Raw genomic sequence first — 21,484 nt, 5'->3', positions numbered from 1 at the left:
CCAGGCGTAGGGTTGGGTGCTGTTTGTGTTGGTAATGGGTTTTGTATGTTTATGTGTAGTCAGGAAGTTAGGGAAGCAGCTGTCTTCTGTTTGTATTTTGTTTTCGGTCGATAAGTCAGCAGCTGAGAGCACAGTCAGCAGTGAGTGTGTCTGTTGATTTCAGCAATAGCAAGTCTTGTTTCTGTTCCAGTTCTTTTAAAAAGCTCACTCCACTTTTAGCAGCTGTTACTGTCACTGAGCTTACATTATACCATCCACCAATACTGTTACAACTCTCCCTAGATCAGGTCATAACAACAGTAGGTAAGCACAGAACCAAAAGGTTTCTGTATCTACAATATTGTGTCAACTAGATTCAGCAGAGATACTAATAGGAAACTTTGTATGCTCAGGTGATGCAATGATGCAGTTTACCAATCAGTATGAAGATACAGGTTTTATGATCTGAGAGATACAAATATTTTGCACTGATGGAAATGTTGATACAAAACATGTATTTATGACTGGTTTTCCAGTCACAACCTAGCTGACCAATTTAAATTGTTCGAATAAAAACTTTTTTAGCCTAAGATGAGGCTTAATCTAGGTTAAATCTGGAAAACTATGCAATAAAGCTTGGAATATACCCACATATATGTTAACTAAATTGGAGCTAAATGTGAACATTCAGTGTACCTATTAGCCCGGATTGATAAAACATTTAACAGGCAATGATCTAGTAAAAAAAAAAAAAAAAAGACATTTACTGATTCCAGATCAGCAATCAGTCATGAATGTTTTACAATTATGAACAGCATGTTCAAATACAGTACAGCAATACAGTTCACATGTTCAAACTGTACACAAGTTTGCAAAAACTAACAGAATAGTCAATGTGTATTATGACAAAAAGATCACGTCTGTGATACCATAGGATAATACCGGATATTCAGTTCTGTAAACTAGTTCCTTTAGAAAGACAACTCACCACAAACACAAGTATAGAATGTACCATTTAGAATTGACACATTAACACGATGTGGTCCGGCTTTGATGACTATTATTTTTTAAAGTAATAACTAAAACCTAACAACAGTGGCGCTTGTTTTATTTCGTCTTTTTTTTTTGTGTGGGCAAGGATACTGCTGACACACTACCCAACTTACATGAGTAGTGTGAGCAGGAATTGTCCCTCCCCTCCCCCAAAACTACGCCGTCTAATGATAACTTGCACCTTTTTTTGGAACAATACTCCAGTGGTCTTGAAAAGCACTTATAAAGAGAAATAAGTGGAACCATCTATCTCAATAAATACATTTTTTTTAAAATAAACAAAATACTGTTGCGTGATGAAAGTAGAGACATGTTCTGAATGGTATACTTCACAACCGTACGGTGCCGTTCTCTCAGGTCTTATGTAAGGCATTCTTGCATTTCTCATGCCAGTACAACCAACAAGCTTGTTATTATTACAGCTCCTCTCTCTACAATGACCTTTTCATTTACCGCAGAGTGGCTTTATTGCATTCATTTTCTTTGCCAAAGTAATGCTAATACCCCATATCTTGATGGGCTCCTTTTCACCATATGAAAAAGAGCACCTTTGATTGCAATGACAGCACAAATATCTGTATTTGACAGTTCTCAGTGTTAACTTGTCACAGGTGGCCTAGCTACTTTTGATATGTAACGTGTAGTAGGACCAAGGTTCTGGTACATAGATAATACTGGGGTATTTTTTGCGTAGAACACTGTCGTTCCACAGATAGGCCACCCAAACGACCACCAAGCCCAGGGTTATGATGAAGTTATAGAGAAGGAAACGTCCATTACTGTCCAGCGTGTAGCCCAGGCGTTTCTGACGCATCACCGTGGCAGCCATGGCGAAGAACGTGAAGAGATACAGAACAAAGATCTGGCCCTCTGTCACCAGGTACCTGCAATGCATCAAACATTGTACCGTTTTAAAAACTGGGCAATTCTATTGGGTCTTTTAATACGTCCAACTGAATTTATATATATATATATATATATATATATATATATATATATATATATATATATATATATATATATATATATATATATATATATATGTATGTGTGTGTGTGTGTGTGTGTGTGTGTGTGTGTGTGTGTGTGTGTGTATGTATACACACACATACACATTTCCTGAACCATTTTGCTGAACCAGCAACAGATTTGTATGATAGTTGGTAACAGTTCTGCTAAATACAAAACAATGTCACTTGTTCTAATAGTTCATGTTACCAAATGTTAAAAACATGTTAGCAAAGCCAAACTCCCAGAGAACATTAATTTACTAATTCATTAAATTACCAATAATAGAGAGCACTGGGGCCCAGGAGTAGCCAGCCTGACCATGGCATCATTTCCTCTTTAGCTTGAGTGAAGCAGCCAGTAAAATAGAGGAAAAAGATGAGGAAGAATGGGATATACCTGCAGGGAAAGCAGAATGCAGTTTACAAAGGCAGTACTGTGATAGCTTTTGTACTGAGCAACACATATTACTAAATCTTTGATACCTCCATCAGTACTGTACATTTTCAATTACTTGTGTACATAAACTTAAGAGACTAGCAGGGGACAAATAAAGTTAAAATGTTTTGTATTATAGTGGGTCGTCAAGACACATTCACACAAAGATGGAGAAAGTCAAAGAGAGATTACCTACCACATGGAATGACCCAAGTGCTCATCATAGTAATACAAGAGCTCGAAGGAGTCGATCTGAAAATGAAAACAAAAATTCATCAGGAACACCAACTATAACGTGTGGTTTTCATAAGCAAAATAGTCGTTAAAGATAAATGGGAAACAATGCTAAAGATCCGATGAAGATAAATGGGGAACAATGGCTTTCCATGCTTTTAAAATAACTTACAGTCAAAACACACACTTAGGTCTTGAGAGCTTGTTATTTCCCATTTATAATTGATGTGATGAATGTACCAGGGAGGTGGGCTTTAGGTCTTTTATGATGGGGTTCTCTCGGACGGACAGGTGGTTCTGATAGCCACTGAGGATGAGGCGGTGGTTGACAGAGTCTCCCACCAGGTGGATGCTGGTCCCCATGACAAATGTGATGATGCTCAAATATACTGCTGATCGTGGCAGTGTGGTGGGGCTTCGCTCAATCAGCTACAAGACAGAGCAGTGATCTTTAAAGCAGTGGTCTTTAAAGCACACTGCAGCATTGTGCTTTTACAGAGCCTTCTTCACAGGAGTGCTAGCATTACTAAAGCTTAGTTACAAGTACACTGGTTGCTTCGAATGTTAATTGCATGACTATTATATTTAAGTTAGAATAATTTATTTACTACCATGCTTAATCTACTTAATTTTGTTAATTATTTGTTCATCATAGATGATTTATTCAGTTGGCAGGCCACACAAGAAGCTGCTGGAACCTTGAGAAGCAGAAATGGCGTGATGATGTTGTAGGCCATGTGAAAGTAATCTCCAGCACTTGGTTTGTTCAGAGGGAACCAATCCAGGGGCAGTATAATCTAAAAGAAAATAAAAAACTTTATTACTTTATTACGTTGTCTGACTATTACAAAGCTATGTATTTTTAAGTTTGAAGTTCAAGTAAGCACATTAGAAGCACACTCATGAGCTAAAATACAATACAACGATCTTGTAACAAACATTTGTAGAAGGTAGAAAACATCGGGTCTCTCATTCAACAATATCTTCCTAAGTTTTTCTTAAATGTGCTCTTAAAGGTCCTTAGGAAAAGCCTACGTCAGATTCAGGACATAGTCGTAAACCGCAGAATTCTTTGCATCTTTGTTCTTATAATGACGAATCCCATTGTCCTTATAACCTGAAAGCGCATGCCAGGTGTTCATAATTAACAAAGGTAAACGTCCTGCCAATCACTGTAAAGGGCATGAGACAGCAGTGCTGTGTGTATAGTTTTGGCCACTTTTCCCTTTCCCAGTGACAAAGGCTGAAGGCAACGACCATAACTAGGTCTCAAACCCAGGTCCAACAGGTGGTAAACATGTGCCCTAACCAGCAGACCAAAGAGCCAGCTCTCTGGCACAGCAACAAGAGCACCAATTTCGCCTCCCTGAGCGACAGTCTCCGTCACACTGCCTTTCTTCTATTAATTGGAATTGTGTTTTTCCAAACTGCCCAGGGACAGGTTCTAGGTTTTTGAAGCCAAAAAATGGTTTTCCTCTACAACTACCAGAGTTGGGTGTAAAGTTAATCAGGGATTACATCTCTACCAGAGTTAATTAAGTGCACACGCCATCATAAAAAGAAAAACATTTTCCAAAAAACAGTTTGCAGTAGCCTAATGTTACTTACAGCAGTGGAAAAGGAGTAAAGAGAACTGATATACCATTTAGCTGAGCATGGACAGCATCATAAAAGGTATCGCTTCACATACATTAACAGTGAAGTCATTTTTAGCCGAGTTGTCTAGAGATTAGTTACTTTGCTTGTCCTTCAACAATCTGAAATGTGTAAAATCTCCATCCCATCCTCCTCTTTATCTTGCTTTCTAAAGAAGCTTGTATGTCCATTCTGATGCTTCTGCCTTCGTACAGTGAGGAGGTGGTCTAAAGAGATAAACCTCAGTTATCCTAAAGCGCGCTGTTTCAGTAAACCTAAGACGGAGAAAATCCCAGCCCTAACAGCACTTTTATTTCTCACATTTATGACTTTTTTCTTCATTACTGCACAATGGAGGCAGACAGATACAAACTCTTTATTTCACTGATTATTGGATGGCATGGTTGCCAAATAACATAACTGATGTGAACTGAAGTGTTAGGGTAGTATTTATTTATTCTAAAAGACAATATTTTTTAAATAATAAAAATATATTTTTAATATTATACATAAATTAAATCATAGAATTATACAACTGTAAAACTGATGAAAATGCAACGAACAATTATTTTTGCACAGAAATGTCAGCGCTCAAAAGGGCGTAAGGTTGCATGGATTCTACTCGTACCCAATAACAAAACCCAAATAAAAACATTGGCGAAAATCTAAATCTTCGTGAAGCCAGATTAAGAGGATTTTTAAATAATTTTCTTAAGCGAATGAGACCCAATAAGTCCCATAATATTACTCACCATTACAATGGGCCTTCCAAAGTCCAGTATCCAGTTTTGCACAGTGAAACAGAACCAGAGATCTACATGGAACTGCGAATGCGTAATTGAAGCCGTCGTTTTCTCTCTTCCAATTGTGCTTTTTAATGAGGAGAAAATATACAGTCAGAAGCCGGTTACACAGCGGTTACACTAGCTAGTAGTAGACAGCAGTGCAACTAGTTAGACACGATACAAGATTAGGCAACTGTCTAACGTTCAAATGCACCAAACCTTAAATATGATGTCGTTAGCGCCTCCGGTCTTAGTCTTTTACGCATCATATTTATCCTTAAATGACCTTTTAATCATTCGCTTAATCGTAGTCATCAGTCGTCTGGATAAGCTAAAACTTCAAAATTGTTTCCTAGTTTCCACTCGAAAATCAACATCCCTAACTAACTAGCGTAAGATAGCCACTTCCGTAGCACTGTAAACAAATACGTGTTTCCGTATTTGTTTATGCGTCACTTCCTCCTGTCGCTGTTAAAGCAGTAGACTGCGTCAGCGAGCAGAAACATATAGTCTACTGTTCAACCAGGTACAATTATAGGGATTTCTGCAATGTAGCGACAATATATTGGTATACATTGTGTACATACATATATACATATCCATATATACATTGTACATAGTGTAGTTATCACAGTCGTAAAAAAGACCCCCCCCCCCTCCAAAAAAAAAGTGTGTTACGGTTTTAAAAGAAATAAGGCTACTTAGAGCTGTAACAGAAATTATTGTATTGTCCTACAGTTGATTATCACACTCGTTTAAAGGACACACCCGCTCCCAAAAAAGTGTGTTGCGGTTTTAATAGAAATGGGCCACTTAAAGCTTTAAGAGAAATGATCTGCTATCTGGACCTCTGCGGCCGCCGTAGTGCAAACAAACATGGCGTCCGATGGAGAGAGCGATGAAGATTTTGTCACATATGGATCTCCTTTGGAGCCTCTTGAAGAAGGTTAAAAACGTTTTAAAATAGCGAAGTCAAATATATACCGTGCAATAGAACCAGTGACGTTTTGAAACTGTAAATGTTTAACTGTGGTCTAACAAGCATGCGAGCTATCTATGTGAACTAAATTAGTGCTTAATAGCTAGCGTCTAGCTACAGTGGCTATCTAAAGACAGACGGAGAAGACCACTAGCTAGATAACTGTGGCTATGGCACAAATATTCATGTCAATGTGTCATTTTTTTAGATGAACCAATTCGAAAGCCGATACCGGTGCAAGACCAGACGGTTAAGGATGAGAAAGGCCGTTACAAGAGGTTTCACGGCGCCTTTACAGGAGGCTTCTCTGCTGGATACTTCAACACTGTTGGGTCGAAAGAAGGCGAGTTAGAGCCGTTCATAACAGTCATTTCTGGTTACCAGTAGTTCGCTTGTGTGGTTTTGGTAAAGGCTTGTACTAGATTGGACCTCTCAAGTTTCACTCGGCCCTGTATAGGCTGGACACCATCCACGTTTGTGTCGTCGAGACAGCAGAAAGCAGAGAGGCATGACGCTAGGCCAGAGGATTTTATGGATGAAGAAGTATGTACAACGTGTGTATAATAAAGTATAATGTGCCTTGTGTGAACTGTTGGGTACAACCTTGGGTCTTGGGTCAAGATATTTGGAGGTTCTAAAGCATGAGAAATGTATTTTGTCTTTCTTTTTATGGATGCTTGCAAATCTCAGTGCTTCTGTTTACATATGTAGAAATCCTTGTTCATGCACAATAAATGCATGTACATAAGAGGTGGTTATTCAAGACCTTACATTTGAACAAACGTCTGCCTCATGAACTTGTCCTACTAACATATATAATTACAGACTACTAACATATATAAATACAGAGATTACAGACTAACACAGAACACCTTTTGCTACGCACTGACTAAGGTTTGAAGATACAGTTTTACAAACTTTTAAAGACAAATGTATGATGGTCAAAAATCAGGCTTAATCTGGTTGTCAGATAGCCCTTTAAATTACTTAAGATAATTGTAGTCACATGGACAATTTTACATTTCTCCTGTTTTATGAATTACCAATTAGTTCTGGAAAATCTTCTCGTACTAAAGGATTTTAGTGAGCATGGTATTGCACCACGGGAGATCACCACGACTGATGACTTTGCTTCTGGGAGGCCAGACCAGCTCAAGGACAAAGCCCAGGCCATCAGCTCACTTTCTGCACCCATCCCAGGAGACACTCTGCTGGAAGAGATGATTACACCCACACGGTACTTTACTGCCCTACCATCTAACATGAGGGTCCCCAGCCCTATTTTGGATGATCTGTTGCTTGCAAAGTTCACTCCTAGCACATCATGTAGTCCATGACTTTAGGCGTGTTGAAATATCAGTGGCAAGTGTATTATATTGGGCAGCTAATCTCTAGGAGAAAAGGTGAATGCTTTTTGTCTAACTCAGGGTTTGCTGTTGAAACTGAACATTTGCTGAGTTTTTGATGGTGAGAGTAAACTAAATAGGAGCAGATGTTGGACTGCATCATGCACTGGAGGAGATATGCTTGAATGTTACAGCATCATATATGCAACTTTTCCTTTGCCATGGCCCTTTTTTGACCCATAGTCAATCCACTATGAGAAGCTGCATTGTCAGAAATGCAGAAGGAGCTTATATTTGTGTAATGTATCATTCGCATTACATTTGAGTGTTCATGGCAGGTCATCTATAGGAGTGCAGCTGCTTAGGAAAATGGGCTGGAAGGATGGGCAAGGGGTTGGACCCAGGGTGAAGAGGAGACAAAGGAAACAAGAGCCAGGTCAGCTCTAATGCATGCTTTTTCAAAGCTTATGGGTCATAACACCAGCAGCATATTCAAAGGTGAATGATGAATAATTTCTGTCTTGATTGGTTATTACAGATGTCAGAGCTTATGGATGTGCTTTGCCACCCAATGGATCTGAAGAATCTGAGGTGTTTATTCATGTCACAGTATATCATTACTATCCTATTGAATATTTATGAGGGTTTACCAACTGCCAGTGCAGTTGGTAAATCGGTAACAAATAATAATTTAATTGATTGTTGCCACCTGACTTCAGTTTGTTTTTTTTTGTTGTTGTTTTTATATGATCTGATCATATACATTTTAGTTTTCACTTTTGTTGGAAAGTAAGACATAAGCTTATGAATTTTGTAATACTTTATACTAAGGTGTACTGCAGTATTACATTTCTGTTGTGACTGTATCTGTAAACAACACCCATTAATTAATAACACCCCTTAATTGTGAAATTCAAATTTCAATTGAAACTTTTAAAACTTTTTTGTAGAATGAAGATGAGTTTGCCCCAGAAAATGTGACCTTTGCGCCCAAAGACGTGACCCCAGTGGATTTCACCCCTAAAGATGACCTGCATGGTCTGGGCTACCGAGGACTTGACCCCCTCCAAGCTCTGGCAGGCCATTCAGGGATGGGGCATATCAACCTGTTCACACTGGACTCTGATAGGTCCAGTCTGTTTGGAGAAAGGAAGCCAGGACAGCATCGTAAGGGTGGAATCGCAGGACAGGTGAGGTTTATGGATTTAACTGATTTTTACGTACATAATTGACAAGAATAGTTCTATTGTCCTAGACGTGGTATTAATGAGCTCACAAAGTAGTAATATATAAAGAATCTGTCCTATTGCTGTTTTGGGCTTGTATGTGCATGAAGGCATTTGGAGTGGGAGCAATGGAAGAGGAGGATGATGATATCTACCACAGAGATGCCATGTCCAACTATGATGCTGTGCTGGGAGGGGAGGAGCCAGGGGATGGACTGTATGGATGGACCGCCCCTCAGCAGTACCACAGCAAAAAGAATGGGGAGTCTCAAGTCCTCAACACTTTCTCACACCACCCAAATTGATATGTGGTGGGATGCTACACAGCGCATGTGAAAATTGGCCCTTTAATCATATGCGGTACAGACAAACAGATGTCAGTTTAGTCATGACTTCAGTCATCTCGCCTGTCTTGTAATGTAGCGCAGAGATAAGAAATAGTGATGCTCTGTCATAGACTAAATTAATCTTACAACATCTGTAAAATAAGTCTGTCGGATCTGTCATCTTTACTGCTCTTATGAATTACTTAAGAGGAAGTTTCTTTTTTTTCTTTTTTTTTTTATTTAATCCAGACTCTAAAAACGATGCTGCATATGTGGGAAAGATTTTGGAAGGTTTCACCTTGGCTTCCAAAGGCACAGAAGTTAAAACGGTATGTATTCCTTACATGTTCTTGACATTAGTTGAAAGTGGTATATTTTGTTTACACAATATAGGCACATTGAATCTCAAAGTAATATGTATGTATTTAAAACAGTTGTGACCTCAAAATATTAAGTAGTAAATTCCTGCAGTTAGAACTTTGGCAATGAAGAGTCAGGAGCCCATATTGATCCTGAGAGTTTGGATGTTTATTTGCGTGCGTAGACACACTTTGGGTCAGTTATTTTCTTTAGTCTGAAAAAGGGTGCTAGTCTAACAGGCAGTCGGGTGAGGGTTGGTCTGACAGCACAGAAGTGAAATCAAACTTAAGAAGCAGGCAACAAGGGGGAGATCAGACACAGGGCTAGATGGAGAAACGGGCGTAGATGGAGGAACGGGTGGATGAGGCCTGAGAGTTATCGCCTCCTGACTATGATATCTTGCAGGTGGTTACCATGGCACAGGAGAGTTTGACATTCAGAAAAGTTCAGAAGTACAAATATAACTCATAATTAAAAACAATCAGAAAATAAAACAAATGCATATGGATTCCTTCACTGCTGCCAATCTAAACCTTTACCCAGGTATTTCCACCGCCAGTTCTCCCACGAGATTACCGGCCAGTGCATTATTTCCGGCCAGTGGTGGACCTGTCATCTGTCAGCCCGATCGTAGCCCAGGCCCTGCAGGCATCTCGTGGACACCTATCCCAGGATGCACCACAGCAGGGTCGCCACATGCTGGACTCGACCCAGAGGAGAGAAATGCTAGGAGAGACCACCCTACAAGGTAAAGATGCTTTGTATGTTTTTAAATCTTACCAGTGCTTACACTATTTATTTTAAATTCCAATCTCTTCCTGTGCTCAAACTTAAATCCTGAACACAAATCACTTTATTAACCAAATATAACACATGCAAGAACTTTATCTCTGCTCTGCTTACATACTAAATGTAGTCAAAAAAACGAAACTATAAAACCAGATAATAAAGTGATTAAGAAAATATGCCAAATACAGGTCATGTTGTGTACAAGTATATACATAATAGAGTATTTTGTAATGATAAAACTGTTTTGTGCTGATTGTGGAAAAAGCTTAATTTGGCATACAAAGCTTTTTATCAAGGCTATATACATTTGTCATACAAAGCTGAGTTAACAGTAAAAGTGTGTGTGTGTGTGTGTGTGTGTGTGTGTGTGTGCGCGCACTTTGAGCAGGCCCTAGCTCTGTGTTTGAGCTCTTGGACAGTAAGGACAGAGAGAGGCTTAGTGGGATCCGTAAGGCAGCAGAGGACAAGAGAGCGCTGGGAGACATGGCTTCTCCCGAGGGCCGTGCTGCAGTGGTGGCAGCTGCCCGAGCCTCTGCCCTTCAGGCTCTTTCCAGCCGCTTCCAGCCCACTAGCCCACAGCCTGATCCCACCACTCAGCCCCAGGTGTCTGCCTCACAGGGACCCCTGCGAGCCCAGCCCCAGGCTTCAGCTGCTGCCCAGCTGGCCCTCTGTGCCTGGTCCAGCCCCACTGCTAACACCAGCCAGACCTTCAAGCCATTTGAAAAGAACCCGGCCAAACAGGCTCGCTACGACCTCTACATCAGTCGACTCAAGCAGGGCGATAAAGGTCAAGAATCCAGTGTTGAATCTATGTGAACTCTCGCACCTGTTTATGGAATAAACTAAAATCACCCCAACATTAGTATATTACCATTACAGTCTTGTATGTGGTGATCCTGTAGTTATTATATCTAAAGGGGTGTGTTTGTGTGGATGCGTGCGATCTGTCCAGAGGCTCTCGAGTCGAGTCTGGACCTGACGATGACCGAGTGGGAGAGGGGCCGTGAGCGGGAGGAGTTTGTGCGCGCTGCCGTGCTCTACAAGCCGAGCAACTCCTCGCTCTCCTCCCGCTTCACCCGTGCCAAACACGAGGACAGCGAGGACACTGTGGAGGTGGCTCGAGATCAGGAGGTCGGCCACACCACTTTCACGTTTGTGTTATATTTTCAGCTGAGTGTAATGAAAGGTGTAGTTTAAAATGACAGTGTTATGTCAAGCTTCCTTGGCATATGACTTTTTTTAAATGAGGATGACTAAATTGTAGTTCACTTTTAATAAATAGTAGTGTGTGTCTGTGTTTGATTCTTAGAATGATGCAGATGATAAGCAGGCAGCAGTGAAGATGAAGATGTTTGGGAAACTCACCAGAGAAACCTTTGAGTGGCACCCCGATAAACTACTATGCAAGAGGTTTAATGTCCCAGACCCTTATCCGGGGTAAGATTGATGCATCCCTCCCAGAAGTGTACTGAATTGTGAAAATACTGCTAAGCATGCCTTTCTATGCTGTTTCTTTTGGCTTCTTTTCTGATTGACAGCTCGAGTGTAGTGGGCATGCCCAAAGTGAAGCGAGATAAGTTCTCTGTGTTCAACTTCCTGACCATAACAGAAGACAGAGGGGGCTCTCAGTCTGCCTCGGGGTCAGCCATTGGGCCTGCCCCTGGCCCCACCCCCACAGCCACTGGCAAACGCTCCAGGTGGGACGTGACTGGCCAAGAGGTAAAGCCTAAAGACCCACTCAGCAGGTTCATCAGTGAGGCGCGAAGTGAAGTGAGTGCAGCACACCAGGAGCAGACAAGCACAGCTGCAACCGCCCCAGACCCTACAGCCACTGCCCAGGTACACCATTACTCACAAAGCTCTGCTTTCCAGATCCAGTCCTGGGGCTTCCATGCTCTGCAGTAAGGTCTTTTCATTCTTGCACAATTCTCCTATCCAGCCTAAAACAACTGAGCCTGTGACCGAACAGACTGCCAAGCAGACTGAGGATGATGACAGGGCTGATGAGGAAGAGGTCAGACCACCAATGGACCTGTTCAAGGCCATCTTTGCCAGCTCTTCTGATGAGAAGAGCTCGTCTTCCTCTGCGGAAGAAAGCGGTGAAGACGAGGAACAGGAAGCAAAGCCTCAGACGAATGAACCAATTGCAGCAAGTGTCAACCTGCTTGCCCCACCTGTTTCTACTGTTTCATCAAGCAGTATGACGGGTAGGTGTCTTTTTAGAATGTTGAAGGAAAATGGAGGCTGCTCTTAAATTGGAGATGACATTAAAACAGTCAAAAGTATATTCCAATATAATTTTACTTACACTTTTCAGAGTCCAAGCTTCTCTCAGACAAGGGGGAGCATCCACACTTTTCAGAGTCCAAGCTTCTCTCAGACAAGGGGGAGCAGAAGGATGCATTGGCTGTTTCTTCTGTTCAGATGGGAGGGCTCGACAGTGAGGAGTTTGGTCCCAGACTGCCCCCTCCTGGTCAGTCACTGTCCTAACACCAGAGACAGGCTGTACTCCAATGGCCACAAATGTGATCGTTCTGCTTTGCTTATACTACCTCATTATTTGTATGAAATTATTATAGAAAAGATGTCCCTTAAGAGTTAAGTAACATCAGAGCACTAAATAAATAAGAAGCAATCTTTTGTTCTCAGAACAGAGCATGTCAGTGTGATGACAGGTAGCTACAAGAAAAATAGCAAAGCTGGGGAATTATATGGGCTGTATCGCATTTTAATGATTTGACTGTTCAAACACAGCAATAACATAAATAACTCAAAGCCTCTGCAGCAAAGCCAGCTGTATTTATTTCTCCATGTTACCAGAAATTATTGGAGCTTTGTTTTCACAATCAGATTGCTCTTTAGTCTGCCTCTACAGAAGAATTTGGGTGATAAGTCACTCCCTGTCTCTCCTTCCAGGACAAGTGTTCCCCTCATCTTCATCACAGGCACAGGAGGAGACAGCTAAGAAACAGAAGCACAAAGCCAAGAAAGATCACAAACACCGGAAAGAGAGTAAGGTACAGTCAGCTCCCACACTCAGGCCTTGGAAACCAGACCATATGCAGCTCGCTGTTTCCATGGAGATGTGGAGGAAAGTTCTGTTCATCTCTCTCTACCCCTTTTGATTCTTCATCTCTACTAGCATAAGAAGAAGAGTAAGAAGCACAAGCATAAAGGAAAGCAGAAGAAGAAAAAGAAGAAAGCAGAGGAGTCCGACTCCAGCTCGGACGACTCCGACAGCGACGATGTCGCTGAGTTGGGGGCGGCGTGCACGGTAGAGCTGCTCCAGAGGTCATGGTCTTGCTCTCGTTACCAGCTGTTTAGCCATAATATACAATATTATCTAGCAGCTTTAATCAGACATAATCTACCTACTTCATCAAATAGATAAATGTATTTAAATACTTGCTGTGTAAGTAATTGATTTATTTGAATGTTAAAACATCCCTGGAGAATAAAACTCTCTCTCTCTCTCTCAGGTTAAAAAAATCTTCGTGGAAAGAAGTAAAGAAGTGATTTCTTTGAGAGGGATAACCCATCCTCCATGAGGATTTTACTACAATACATAGTTTAAGGAAATAATACCTGTAAATGACTACTCTGTGCCCATCTTCAACTTTAGCAAAATTAAGAAAATGCCTTGTAAACTTGTACATGACTTTAAAATAAAGTTACTCTGAATGACCCCCCCTACTATGTTTTAGTCCATAATGTATTATAAATCCCCTCACTATCAGCTTTATTTGAAACACTTGTTTAATAAAACACCTTGTAGATGTATGGTAATGGACTATAGTCCAAAGTCACATGCATAAGTTGCCTTAATATAGAAGCCTCCATTGGCTTCACCATTGTTTCACTGCTGGATGTGCTAAAAAACGCCTGTGATGAACTTTGAATGAATGGTTGTCAACAGATGCGTAATAATTTTAACAGCACCTATGATGTGAGCCTAATAAAGTGACGATAAGAATAAGTGCGAGGTATCTGTGTCTAATGAAGTGAGTGGTGTGTGTAGCTATGGTGTACACTTCCCAAACGTTTCCAGTTCTACACGTAGAGCTCTCCATTGAAGCGAGACTTGCTGCTATGGAAACCCCTTACGTTGTGCAACAACTTGATTAAAAATGGCCAAAATGTGACTTACGGGGTGGTTCTGTTGGAGTTTAAGAGGTTCAGGGGATTTGTTTGAGGAAAAAACAAACAAACAGACATATAGTTCGGTACAAGTTTCTAGTGGAAATGTCAAAGGTAAGCATGGATCCTTTGGCGCTTGATGAACCGATAATTGAGGAGAAAAGAGAAGTTGCCCCACTGTGGGAACATGAGGCGCTTGCACAGGTTTGTAACATATGAGGCTATTGATATTGCAAATTTCTATCGTTGTAGCTAACTAGTTATTTCTTCCGTTATTTAAATGTTTTTATTTATTAAGCAGATGTAGATGTAGTACCATCTTTATGTTAACTTCGGTCACGCAAGATAAACATCTTATATTAGCATAGTAATTTTAGAGTGAAGGTGAAGACAGTTTTAGCAACAACTGCCTGTTTTTGATAAGAATCCACTTATATAAGTTAATAGCGTAAATGTACAGGTACAGCAAAATGGCTTTTCAGTTTGGAATGAATGGTTCTCTGCTTCATATGGCCCGTGTTAACATAATCCCAACATAGATATGTAGTAGGCCACATAGTAGCATCGTTCATGTCTATTTAAAGGCCCTGTTTGTTTGTTTTTTAAATCTGTGAAAACCAAATGTTTCAGTTAACGTTACCTTCCGATTTTACCCTAAAACGACATTAACGGGAGAATTTAGAATTTTCTTTTTTTTTTCTGCCACATATGACCATTTTGATGTGTGGGCGTGGCCCCAGCGATTTGATGGACAGCCTCATTGTCAAACGTAACCGCCCAGTTTGTCCGTATGGCGCAGGCTGGAAATAAGATTGTTTGTCAGTGTATCATATAAAGTTATAAAAATACATTTGTAGCTGAGCTAAATTACATTAAATTAGCAAACATTCACCTGTACATTCTGTTATATTCTCATTGCTTGCTAAATTATTTAATAAAGTGTCAAAATAATGACTGTTAATTAAAAAAGGGACATCAACATATCCACATTGCCTCCAGTAAGTGTCGGGAAAGCTGTAGCTTTAAGATTTTGTCGGCTGGCAAATCCGAAGCTGTATTTAGCACAATTTTCAAATGAATTGCAGTAAACTCTTGTTATTGTTATTAATTAAACTACAATTTATGGTGAGAAAGTGTTTTTTTTTCTTTCCCCCACATGGTGGTTGTTTAACTGATGTGCGATCTCTCATGTAGATCCCTGTAAAGGTGTTAAGAGGACATGATGATTCTGTCACCAGCTGCCACTTCTGTTTCCATGACACCCGACTTCTCACTAGCTCCTATGACAAGACCGCGATATTCTGGGTGTGACAATGAACCAGACAATAAACAATGAACCAGACATCTGACACTTCACATTATGACATACAGTGGAGTACAGTGGACCTCAAGCTGTTTCTTTTGTGGTATTTTTCTGTAGGTTAAATGGTTAAGTATGTTGTATTGTGTTTTATGTAACACACACACACACACACACACACACACACACACACACACACACATATATATATATATGTATGTATATGTATGTATCTTTCAGACAGATGTCCTTGTGCAAACAAAGAACAAAGTGCTTCTGCTGCTGAATTTGTAGGAGGAGCAAACACTAGAAAAAGTAGATTTTTAAATCATAACATCATAATTTTTATTTCATCTGGCAATACAAACAAATGTATTTGTTTTGCCATTTGTTGCTATGGCAGCAATATATATATATATATATATATATATATATATATATATATATATATATATATATATATATATAATAGCAACAAATGGCAACACAAACAAACACATTTGTTTGTGTGTGCGTGTGGGTGTGTGGGTGTGTGTTTATATTTATAAATAAAAAATTCCCCCCTCACCCTCCTCCGGGCAGTCTCTTTTTTCCTTCAAGCTTATATATATATAACGTTTGTTTTTCTTTGTAGGATGTGGAGACAGGAACTCCATTGATGGTGTTGAAAGGTGGACACTCAGCAGTCATCACTGAATGCTGTTTGGTGCCAGAAAAAAACAGGTAGAGAAACTAGCAGGTAAAAGACATGCACACAGCCAACCTGCTGACAGAACCTTTGCTTTCCAAAGAGAGTAAGCCTGCATATAATTAGACTATTGTTATGAGAATTTATCTCCATAACCATGATGTTTCAGGTGAAAAGTCTGTAAGGGTCTTTCCTATTAAATACATTTAGATAATAAAAGAAACAATAAAACTATGTAAACAAAGACACTAATGATATTTCCTTGTGAGAGATCTCTGTCATGTCCTTAATAGGGCCACTACTTGCTTGTCACAACACAGGTGTGTACTGGGCTATGTTTCAATGTGTGCGTTTATCCTCTTTACAGAAAGGCTAAATCTGATATATTGTGCTTATTACTATTATCACATTTTTCTATTGTCATTGTTCATTTAATTACTTTATTTTGATTTAATTTATTCCCTTTAATACATTTATGTCACTTGATGCTTAAGACAGCAATAGCATTATGCAGTCAGTAACTCAGCTTAATAGCAAATCTGTCAGACCAAAGGCATTTAAAATCCATTTAGCCCTTCAATAAAATGCCTTGTCGTTGTAAGCCTCCGTTGCCAACAAATAGACACTCTCCTATGCCAGAGTCTCCGATTCCACTCTCCCCTGTCTGGGGCTTTTATTACAGAGGCCTTTGTTTGCACACCCTGCTGCCACAGACGCTGTTGCCAGGCAACGTAGGAGGCAGAGAAATGTCTGTGGGGAATCGCTTTGCTGCTGTAATCAGTTTCTTCACAGGAGCACCCGCTAATTAATACACCACTTTGTGTTGTTATTATTATGACTGAATGCTGATGAAATCTTTATCATATAGTGTGATATAGGCTCATATGGTAAATGTAGTCCACTCTTATGCCTAAAGACATTTGGCATGGTTTGTGTGTAAATGTCATTTTGCAGCCAGGGTGACCTAATAAGATTACAATAACACTGTATTTCTGTTCTTCCTCTGACCTGTTTCACCAATCACTCTCAGTCATGGGAGTCATACATGATATTCTGCATTAGGCATTCCCTTGAAAGGTCTTTTTCTTATTGTCTGTCATGGCCTCCCTCAGAGTAGTAACATCCTCCTGGGACAAGAATGTAAATGCCTGGGACTTGGAGACTGGCAAAATACTGGTGAATTATTCAAACCCTCATGCATATTCCACTCCATCTTTTTTTAATTTCTTTAGTTAAACTTTGCTCCAACTCTCCTTTTAATACTGATGAGTAAAATGGTGAGGGTGTTAAACATGCAGTAACAGAGACTTTGTGTGTTTCTGCATATTTGTGTGTATGTGCATGCATGTGTGTGTGTTTTCAGTGGACAGTAAAGCAGGGGGGTTTGTTGATGTCATGCAGCGTGTCGGGGGATGGGACATGCGTTGCCTCTGCCTCAGACACAGAGAATGCTCTTTACCTCAGCTGTGCCGACACAGGACAGAGACTGCACTACATGAGAGGTAGTAGGCTTGTATCGTATTATTTCTAATTAGAGCTAAGCATCGTGGTTTTATCACAATGCTTTCTCTGATTATGATGATTATATTTCGCACTGCATATATTTAAATTGTTACCACTGGCACCAGAGAGTTTTCAAAATTATTCTTATCCATATTACTGCATTGTCCAGTTGCAAGCAGCTATACTTGGAAGATTTCTTACCGCCATACAGGAAAGCTTGCAACAGTAGGCTGTATTTGAAAAGGCACCACTCATAGCCTCTGGCCAAATGTTCTAGGTCTCATCACGGATCTCCCAGCCTCTCACCGCCTCTTTTTGAAGGATGCTTGGCTGTTGCTTTTGCAGTCCTTGTTCATTTATAGCAAGAAATTCCTAGTAGTCTATATACTCAGAATTCACATTACTCCCTGTTATTTGCAACAGAGTATATCTTCATTAGTAATGTTTAACTATCTGTGGTCCCAAGTTGTTTTTTGTTGTTGTAATTCATTCAAATGTAGTTGCTGTTAACATATCTATCTCTCTATATTGTATTATAATTACTGTAGTACATTATTATGATTATTATGATTTGTCTTCATGTCATTGGAGATATATTAGACATCAAACAATTAATCAATATTAGTAACTTCAAATATTTAAACTCAATAACTGTTTTTAACCAGTTTTTAATCATTTTTCTCCCATTATTAGTGATAACCACTTCCAACTTGCTATCTGATTGTTGCCTTTGAAACCGGGAGGGTTAAGGCTGATATGTGTTCCTGCTTGTCACATGTAGCCAATGAGCACGTGTTTTTGAGCTCAAGGCAAAGCTACTGGACATGTGAATCACACTTGGCGTAGAGTCCATAGCCTGGGTATGTAGTCTGTGGTAGAACCCTAACTCCTCTCTTCTGTCTAAACATGGCCTTAATAAGCTAGGAATATCACTGTGAGAGTGTGCTTAAAGAGATGCTCAGTCTACCATCTCTCAATAGCCTTTGTGCTTTGGTGCTTTTGGGAAGCTCATCCTGATCCCATTGACTTGGAGAGAGTAAGACTACTAATGTCAGTTTCTTTCTGTCTTAGGCCATCATACGTCCACAGTGATGAGCTGTCAGTTTGATGCTCAGAGTCAACATTTGGCCAGCACGTCAGTAGATGGGTCCATTAAATTATGGGACCTCTGCTCTCACAAAACCACTCTGACCATTAACAGGTAGAAATAACTCTCTATGTTGGGTGGATTTCTAATTCATACAGTAGCTCCTCTAGACTTTTCCTTTTGAACAATGGATGTCTTCTAGCAGCTCATTTTGTTGTTCTTACTGTACACTAGATAATGAGAACATGCTATGTGCTTTGTACCCACCCTCCTCCTCCTTCCTCCATCCAGCGGCCACACCAATGTTATCTCCAGCTGCTGCTTCACCCACGACAGCCGCTACTTGTGTACAGCATCGTGGGACCGCACTCTGCAGCTGTGGGATGTGCAGACAGGTTCATTCCGCACCAGGGGAGGGGTGCAGCTCTGCAGGGGCCATGAGGGCAGTGTCAGCTCCTGTGCCTTCTCCAGTGACGGTACCACGCATGTCCATGCCTCTAATGCTAAATACATACATAGAATATATATATTTGTCTGCACCCCTGTTTCTCTTCCTCAGTTTGGACAGAGCACTCTCCACCATTTCACTGCGAGTTATACTGTGTATGACTATGTATGTGACGAATAAACCGAACTTGAATAAACTTGAATAAACTTGCTATAAACCTTATCTACTGGTGCCACTCAGACAGTCCAGTCAAATATGGACAAAATGTTATATCAGCAAATGATTACAAAATATGGAAAACTACATGTGTAATGGGACCTGATCTGACTATGTAGAATCTCTGTTGTGGAGAAGGTGGTTTGAAAGGCTGATCATATTTGATTCATGGGAACTTTTGGGTGGCTTTGTTCAATGATCTTATGATGCAGAGTGATAAGACAAAGCCATTTGTACACTCTGAACTAAAGTCTCTGATCTTAGCTGCAGGGGGCATATGTTGGGGTATGTGTCTCTGATCTTAGCTGCAGGGGGCAAATATTGGTGTATGTGTCTCTGATCTGAGCTGCAGGGTGTGTGTGGTTCCACTTTGTTCCTAACCGTCAAATGATCTGATTTCTAGCCTCAGTTCTTGTGTCTGGTGCATATGACAGGACTGTAGCACTGTGGGACATGAGGGGACTGTGTAAAATCCTGACATTGAAGGTAAATTGTATTTTATTTTAGTTCATCATTAAGTGGCTTATTTGATCAAAGTTTTAACAAGTGCAAGCAAGTAGTCATAGCCTACATAGGAGTTACATTTGTAATGGCATTTGGCATGTTGATGATAATCATTTGTGTACATTTTCTTACCCAGGGACATTTGGATTGGGTGACAGATGTGGACATCAGTGCTGATAAGAAATGGGTGGTGTCATCCTCCAAGGTGAAACATAATATAATATAAATGTAATAGAAATCAGCCAAGTTAAATAGACGTTTAGATAAAGATAAATGAATCATTCTTCGGTTTTAATGTTAGCTGTGCTTGAGCTCTCTAATATGGTGAATTGTAGAACATTGATTTGTGGAGAGTTAGCAATTTATCGCTGCATGATAAAAGACGGGACTTTAAAAAGGTGCTAGTGGTTAGGTATCATAATGTGCTGTTGGATGTTGTTCCTTATATTATATCCTTTTGAGATGTGAGGGTTAGATAATATATCGCGGAGCACCTCATGCATTGCGTTATGTTTGTTTATTCCGACTCTGTACACGTGCTTTAGGACTCTACAGTGCGTTTGTGGAACATTGAGCAGTGTGAGCACATCCCCGCTGTAATTGAGACCAGGAGAGCACAGGGCATGGGCCTTCAGACCCTCAAGGTGCAGCAAGCTGCTCTTCTATTATGGAGAAAATTAGAACGTGTCCGTTCATATGTGACAGATTGAAATATTGTTTTTCAGTGTGAAGAATGTGGGAAACCTTTTTCTGTCTCTCGCATGGAGAACACTAACCTAATCACGAAATGTGTGTTCTGTCGACGGAAGGCTCCAAACAGACAACTGCCCGCGCCTCCATGTGTTTGATAGCTCGAGAGCTATCAAAAAACAAAACAAAACAACTTATGATAGCTATCTTAGCTTCTGTCCCCATTAGGACATGTAATCCATCGTAAGAAGTAATTTAGCTAGCTAGCTAATAAGCCAAAATAAGTTTGTTATTAACAGCTAGCGAGAGCGAACGATAAGAACGATACTTTAGCTACACTAAAGAATGCAGTACTTAAAACATATGTAATAGTGTCATTTACATTCATACAGTTGGATACAATAGATATATAATTCAATTACACATACTTGAGCTGTAATTTGAGGTTCGACGCTTGGCGGCGCCGTGGCTTAGTTGGTTAAAGCGCCTGTCTAGTAAACAGGAGATCCTGGGTTCGAATCCCAGCGGTGCCTTTTGTGAATTTTACGGCAAAGACTAACATGCTTACCAATTGCGCATATTACTGTTAAAATGTACTGAATTAATAAAACACATGTTTTCCGTAGCATTTTTTGGAGTGTCCAACGATTTTGGAGAGAACACTGTAAAGGTCACAACCAAAACCGATACAAAACAAACGAAACTCGTTTGTTTAGCAGTGGATTAAATGTCACAAATATAGGGAAACACTTTT

General features: G+C 40.2%; 3 protein-coding genes and 1 non-coding gene across 5 annotated transcripts; 3 read left to right on the top strand and 1 right to left on the bottom strand.

The window, feature by feature from the left end:
• Nucleotides 1-383: 383 nt before the first annotated feature.
• Nucleotides 384-5,535, bottom strand: cln6a (CLN6 transmembrane ER protein a). Its single transcript, XM_027008915.2, has 7 exons — nucleotides 5,351-5,535; nucleotides 5,099-5,216; nucleotides 3,410-3,508; nucleotides 2,952-3,140; nucleotides 2,674-2,729; nucleotides 2,319-2,438; nucleotides 384-1,916 (listed from the first exon to the last, which is right to left on the bottom strand). The coding sequence occupies exons 1-7, from the start codon at nucleotides 5,398-5,400 to the stop codon at nucleotides 1,649-1,651; spliced, it is 900 nt and encodes a 299-aa protein (XP_026864716.2). The 5' UTR covers nucleotides 5,401-5,535; the 3' UTR covers nucleotides 384-1,648.
• Nucleotides 5,536-5,967: 432 nt separating this feature from the next.
• gpatch1 (G patch domain containing 1) lies at nucleotides 5,968-14,133 on the top strand. 2 transcript variants are annotated; one of them, XM_027008957.2, is made up of 19 exons: nucleotides 5,968-6,077; nucleotides 6,319-6,453; nucleotides 6,568-6,653; nucleotides 7,187-7,347; nucleotides 7,795-7,892; nucleotides 7,995-8,047; nucleotides 8,407-8,646; nucleotides 8,793-8,943; nucleotides 9,258-9,337; nucleotides 9,912-10,116; nucleotides 10,546-10,944; nucleotides 11,110-11,288; nucleotides 11,467-11,594; nucleotides 11,696-11,996; nucleotides 12,097-12,364; nucleotides 12,475-12,630; nucleotides 13,074-13,174; nucleotides 13,300-13,431; nucleotides 13,637-14,133. In XM_027008957.2, the coding sequence occupies exons 1-19, from the start codon at nucleotides 6,008-6,010 to the stop codon at nucleotides 13,703-13,705; spliced, it is 3,012 nt and encodes a 1,003-aa protein (XP_026864758.2). In that variant the 5' UTR covers nucleotides 5,968-6,007; the 3' UTR covers nucleotides 13,706-14,133. The 2 variants fall into 2 exon arrangements, with proteins under 2 accessions (XP_026864758.2, XP_026864759.2); XM_027008958.2 differs by having other exon boundaries at nucleotides 13,300-13,448.
• Nucleotides 14,134-14,276: 143 nt separating this feature from the next.
• Nucleotides 14,277-21,325, top strand: LOC113576716 (WD repeat-containing protein 88). Its single transcript, XM_027008959.2, has 11 exons — nucleotides 14,277-14,498; nucleotides 15,489-15,599; nucleotides 16,229-16,317; nucleotides 17,395-17,458; nucleotides 17,646-17,784; nucleotides 18,857-18,986; nucleotides 19,164-19,348; nucleotides 19,940-20,022; nucleotides 20,177-20,245; nucleotides 20,586-20,684; nucleotides 20,766-21,325. The coding sequence occupies exons 1-11, from the start codon at nucleotides 14,400-14,402 to the stop codon at nucleotides 20,886-20,888; spliced, it is 1,191 nt and encodes a 396-aa protein (XP_026864760.1). The 5' UTR covers nucleotides 14,277-14,399; the 3' UTR covers nucleotides 20,889-21,325.
• Nucleotides 21,190-21,263, top strand: trnat-agu. The gene has a single exon. It is a non-coding gene; the product is annotated as a tRNA-Thr (tRNA).
• Nucleotides 21,326-21,484: the final 159 nt, after the last annotated feature.

The sequence above is a fragment of the Electrophorus electricus genome, chromosome 21 (genome assembly GCF_013358815.1).
Source record: "Electrophorus electricus isolate fEleEle1 chromosome 21, fEleEle1.pri, whole genome shotgun sequence".
Taxonomy (NCBI): Eukaryota; Metazoa; Chordata; class Actinopteri; order Gymnotiformes; family Gymnotidae; genus Electrophorus; species Electrophorus electricus.
The sequence above is the reverse complement of the archived record's forward strand: the minus strand, read 5'-3'. Positions and strand labels throughout refer to the sequence as shown.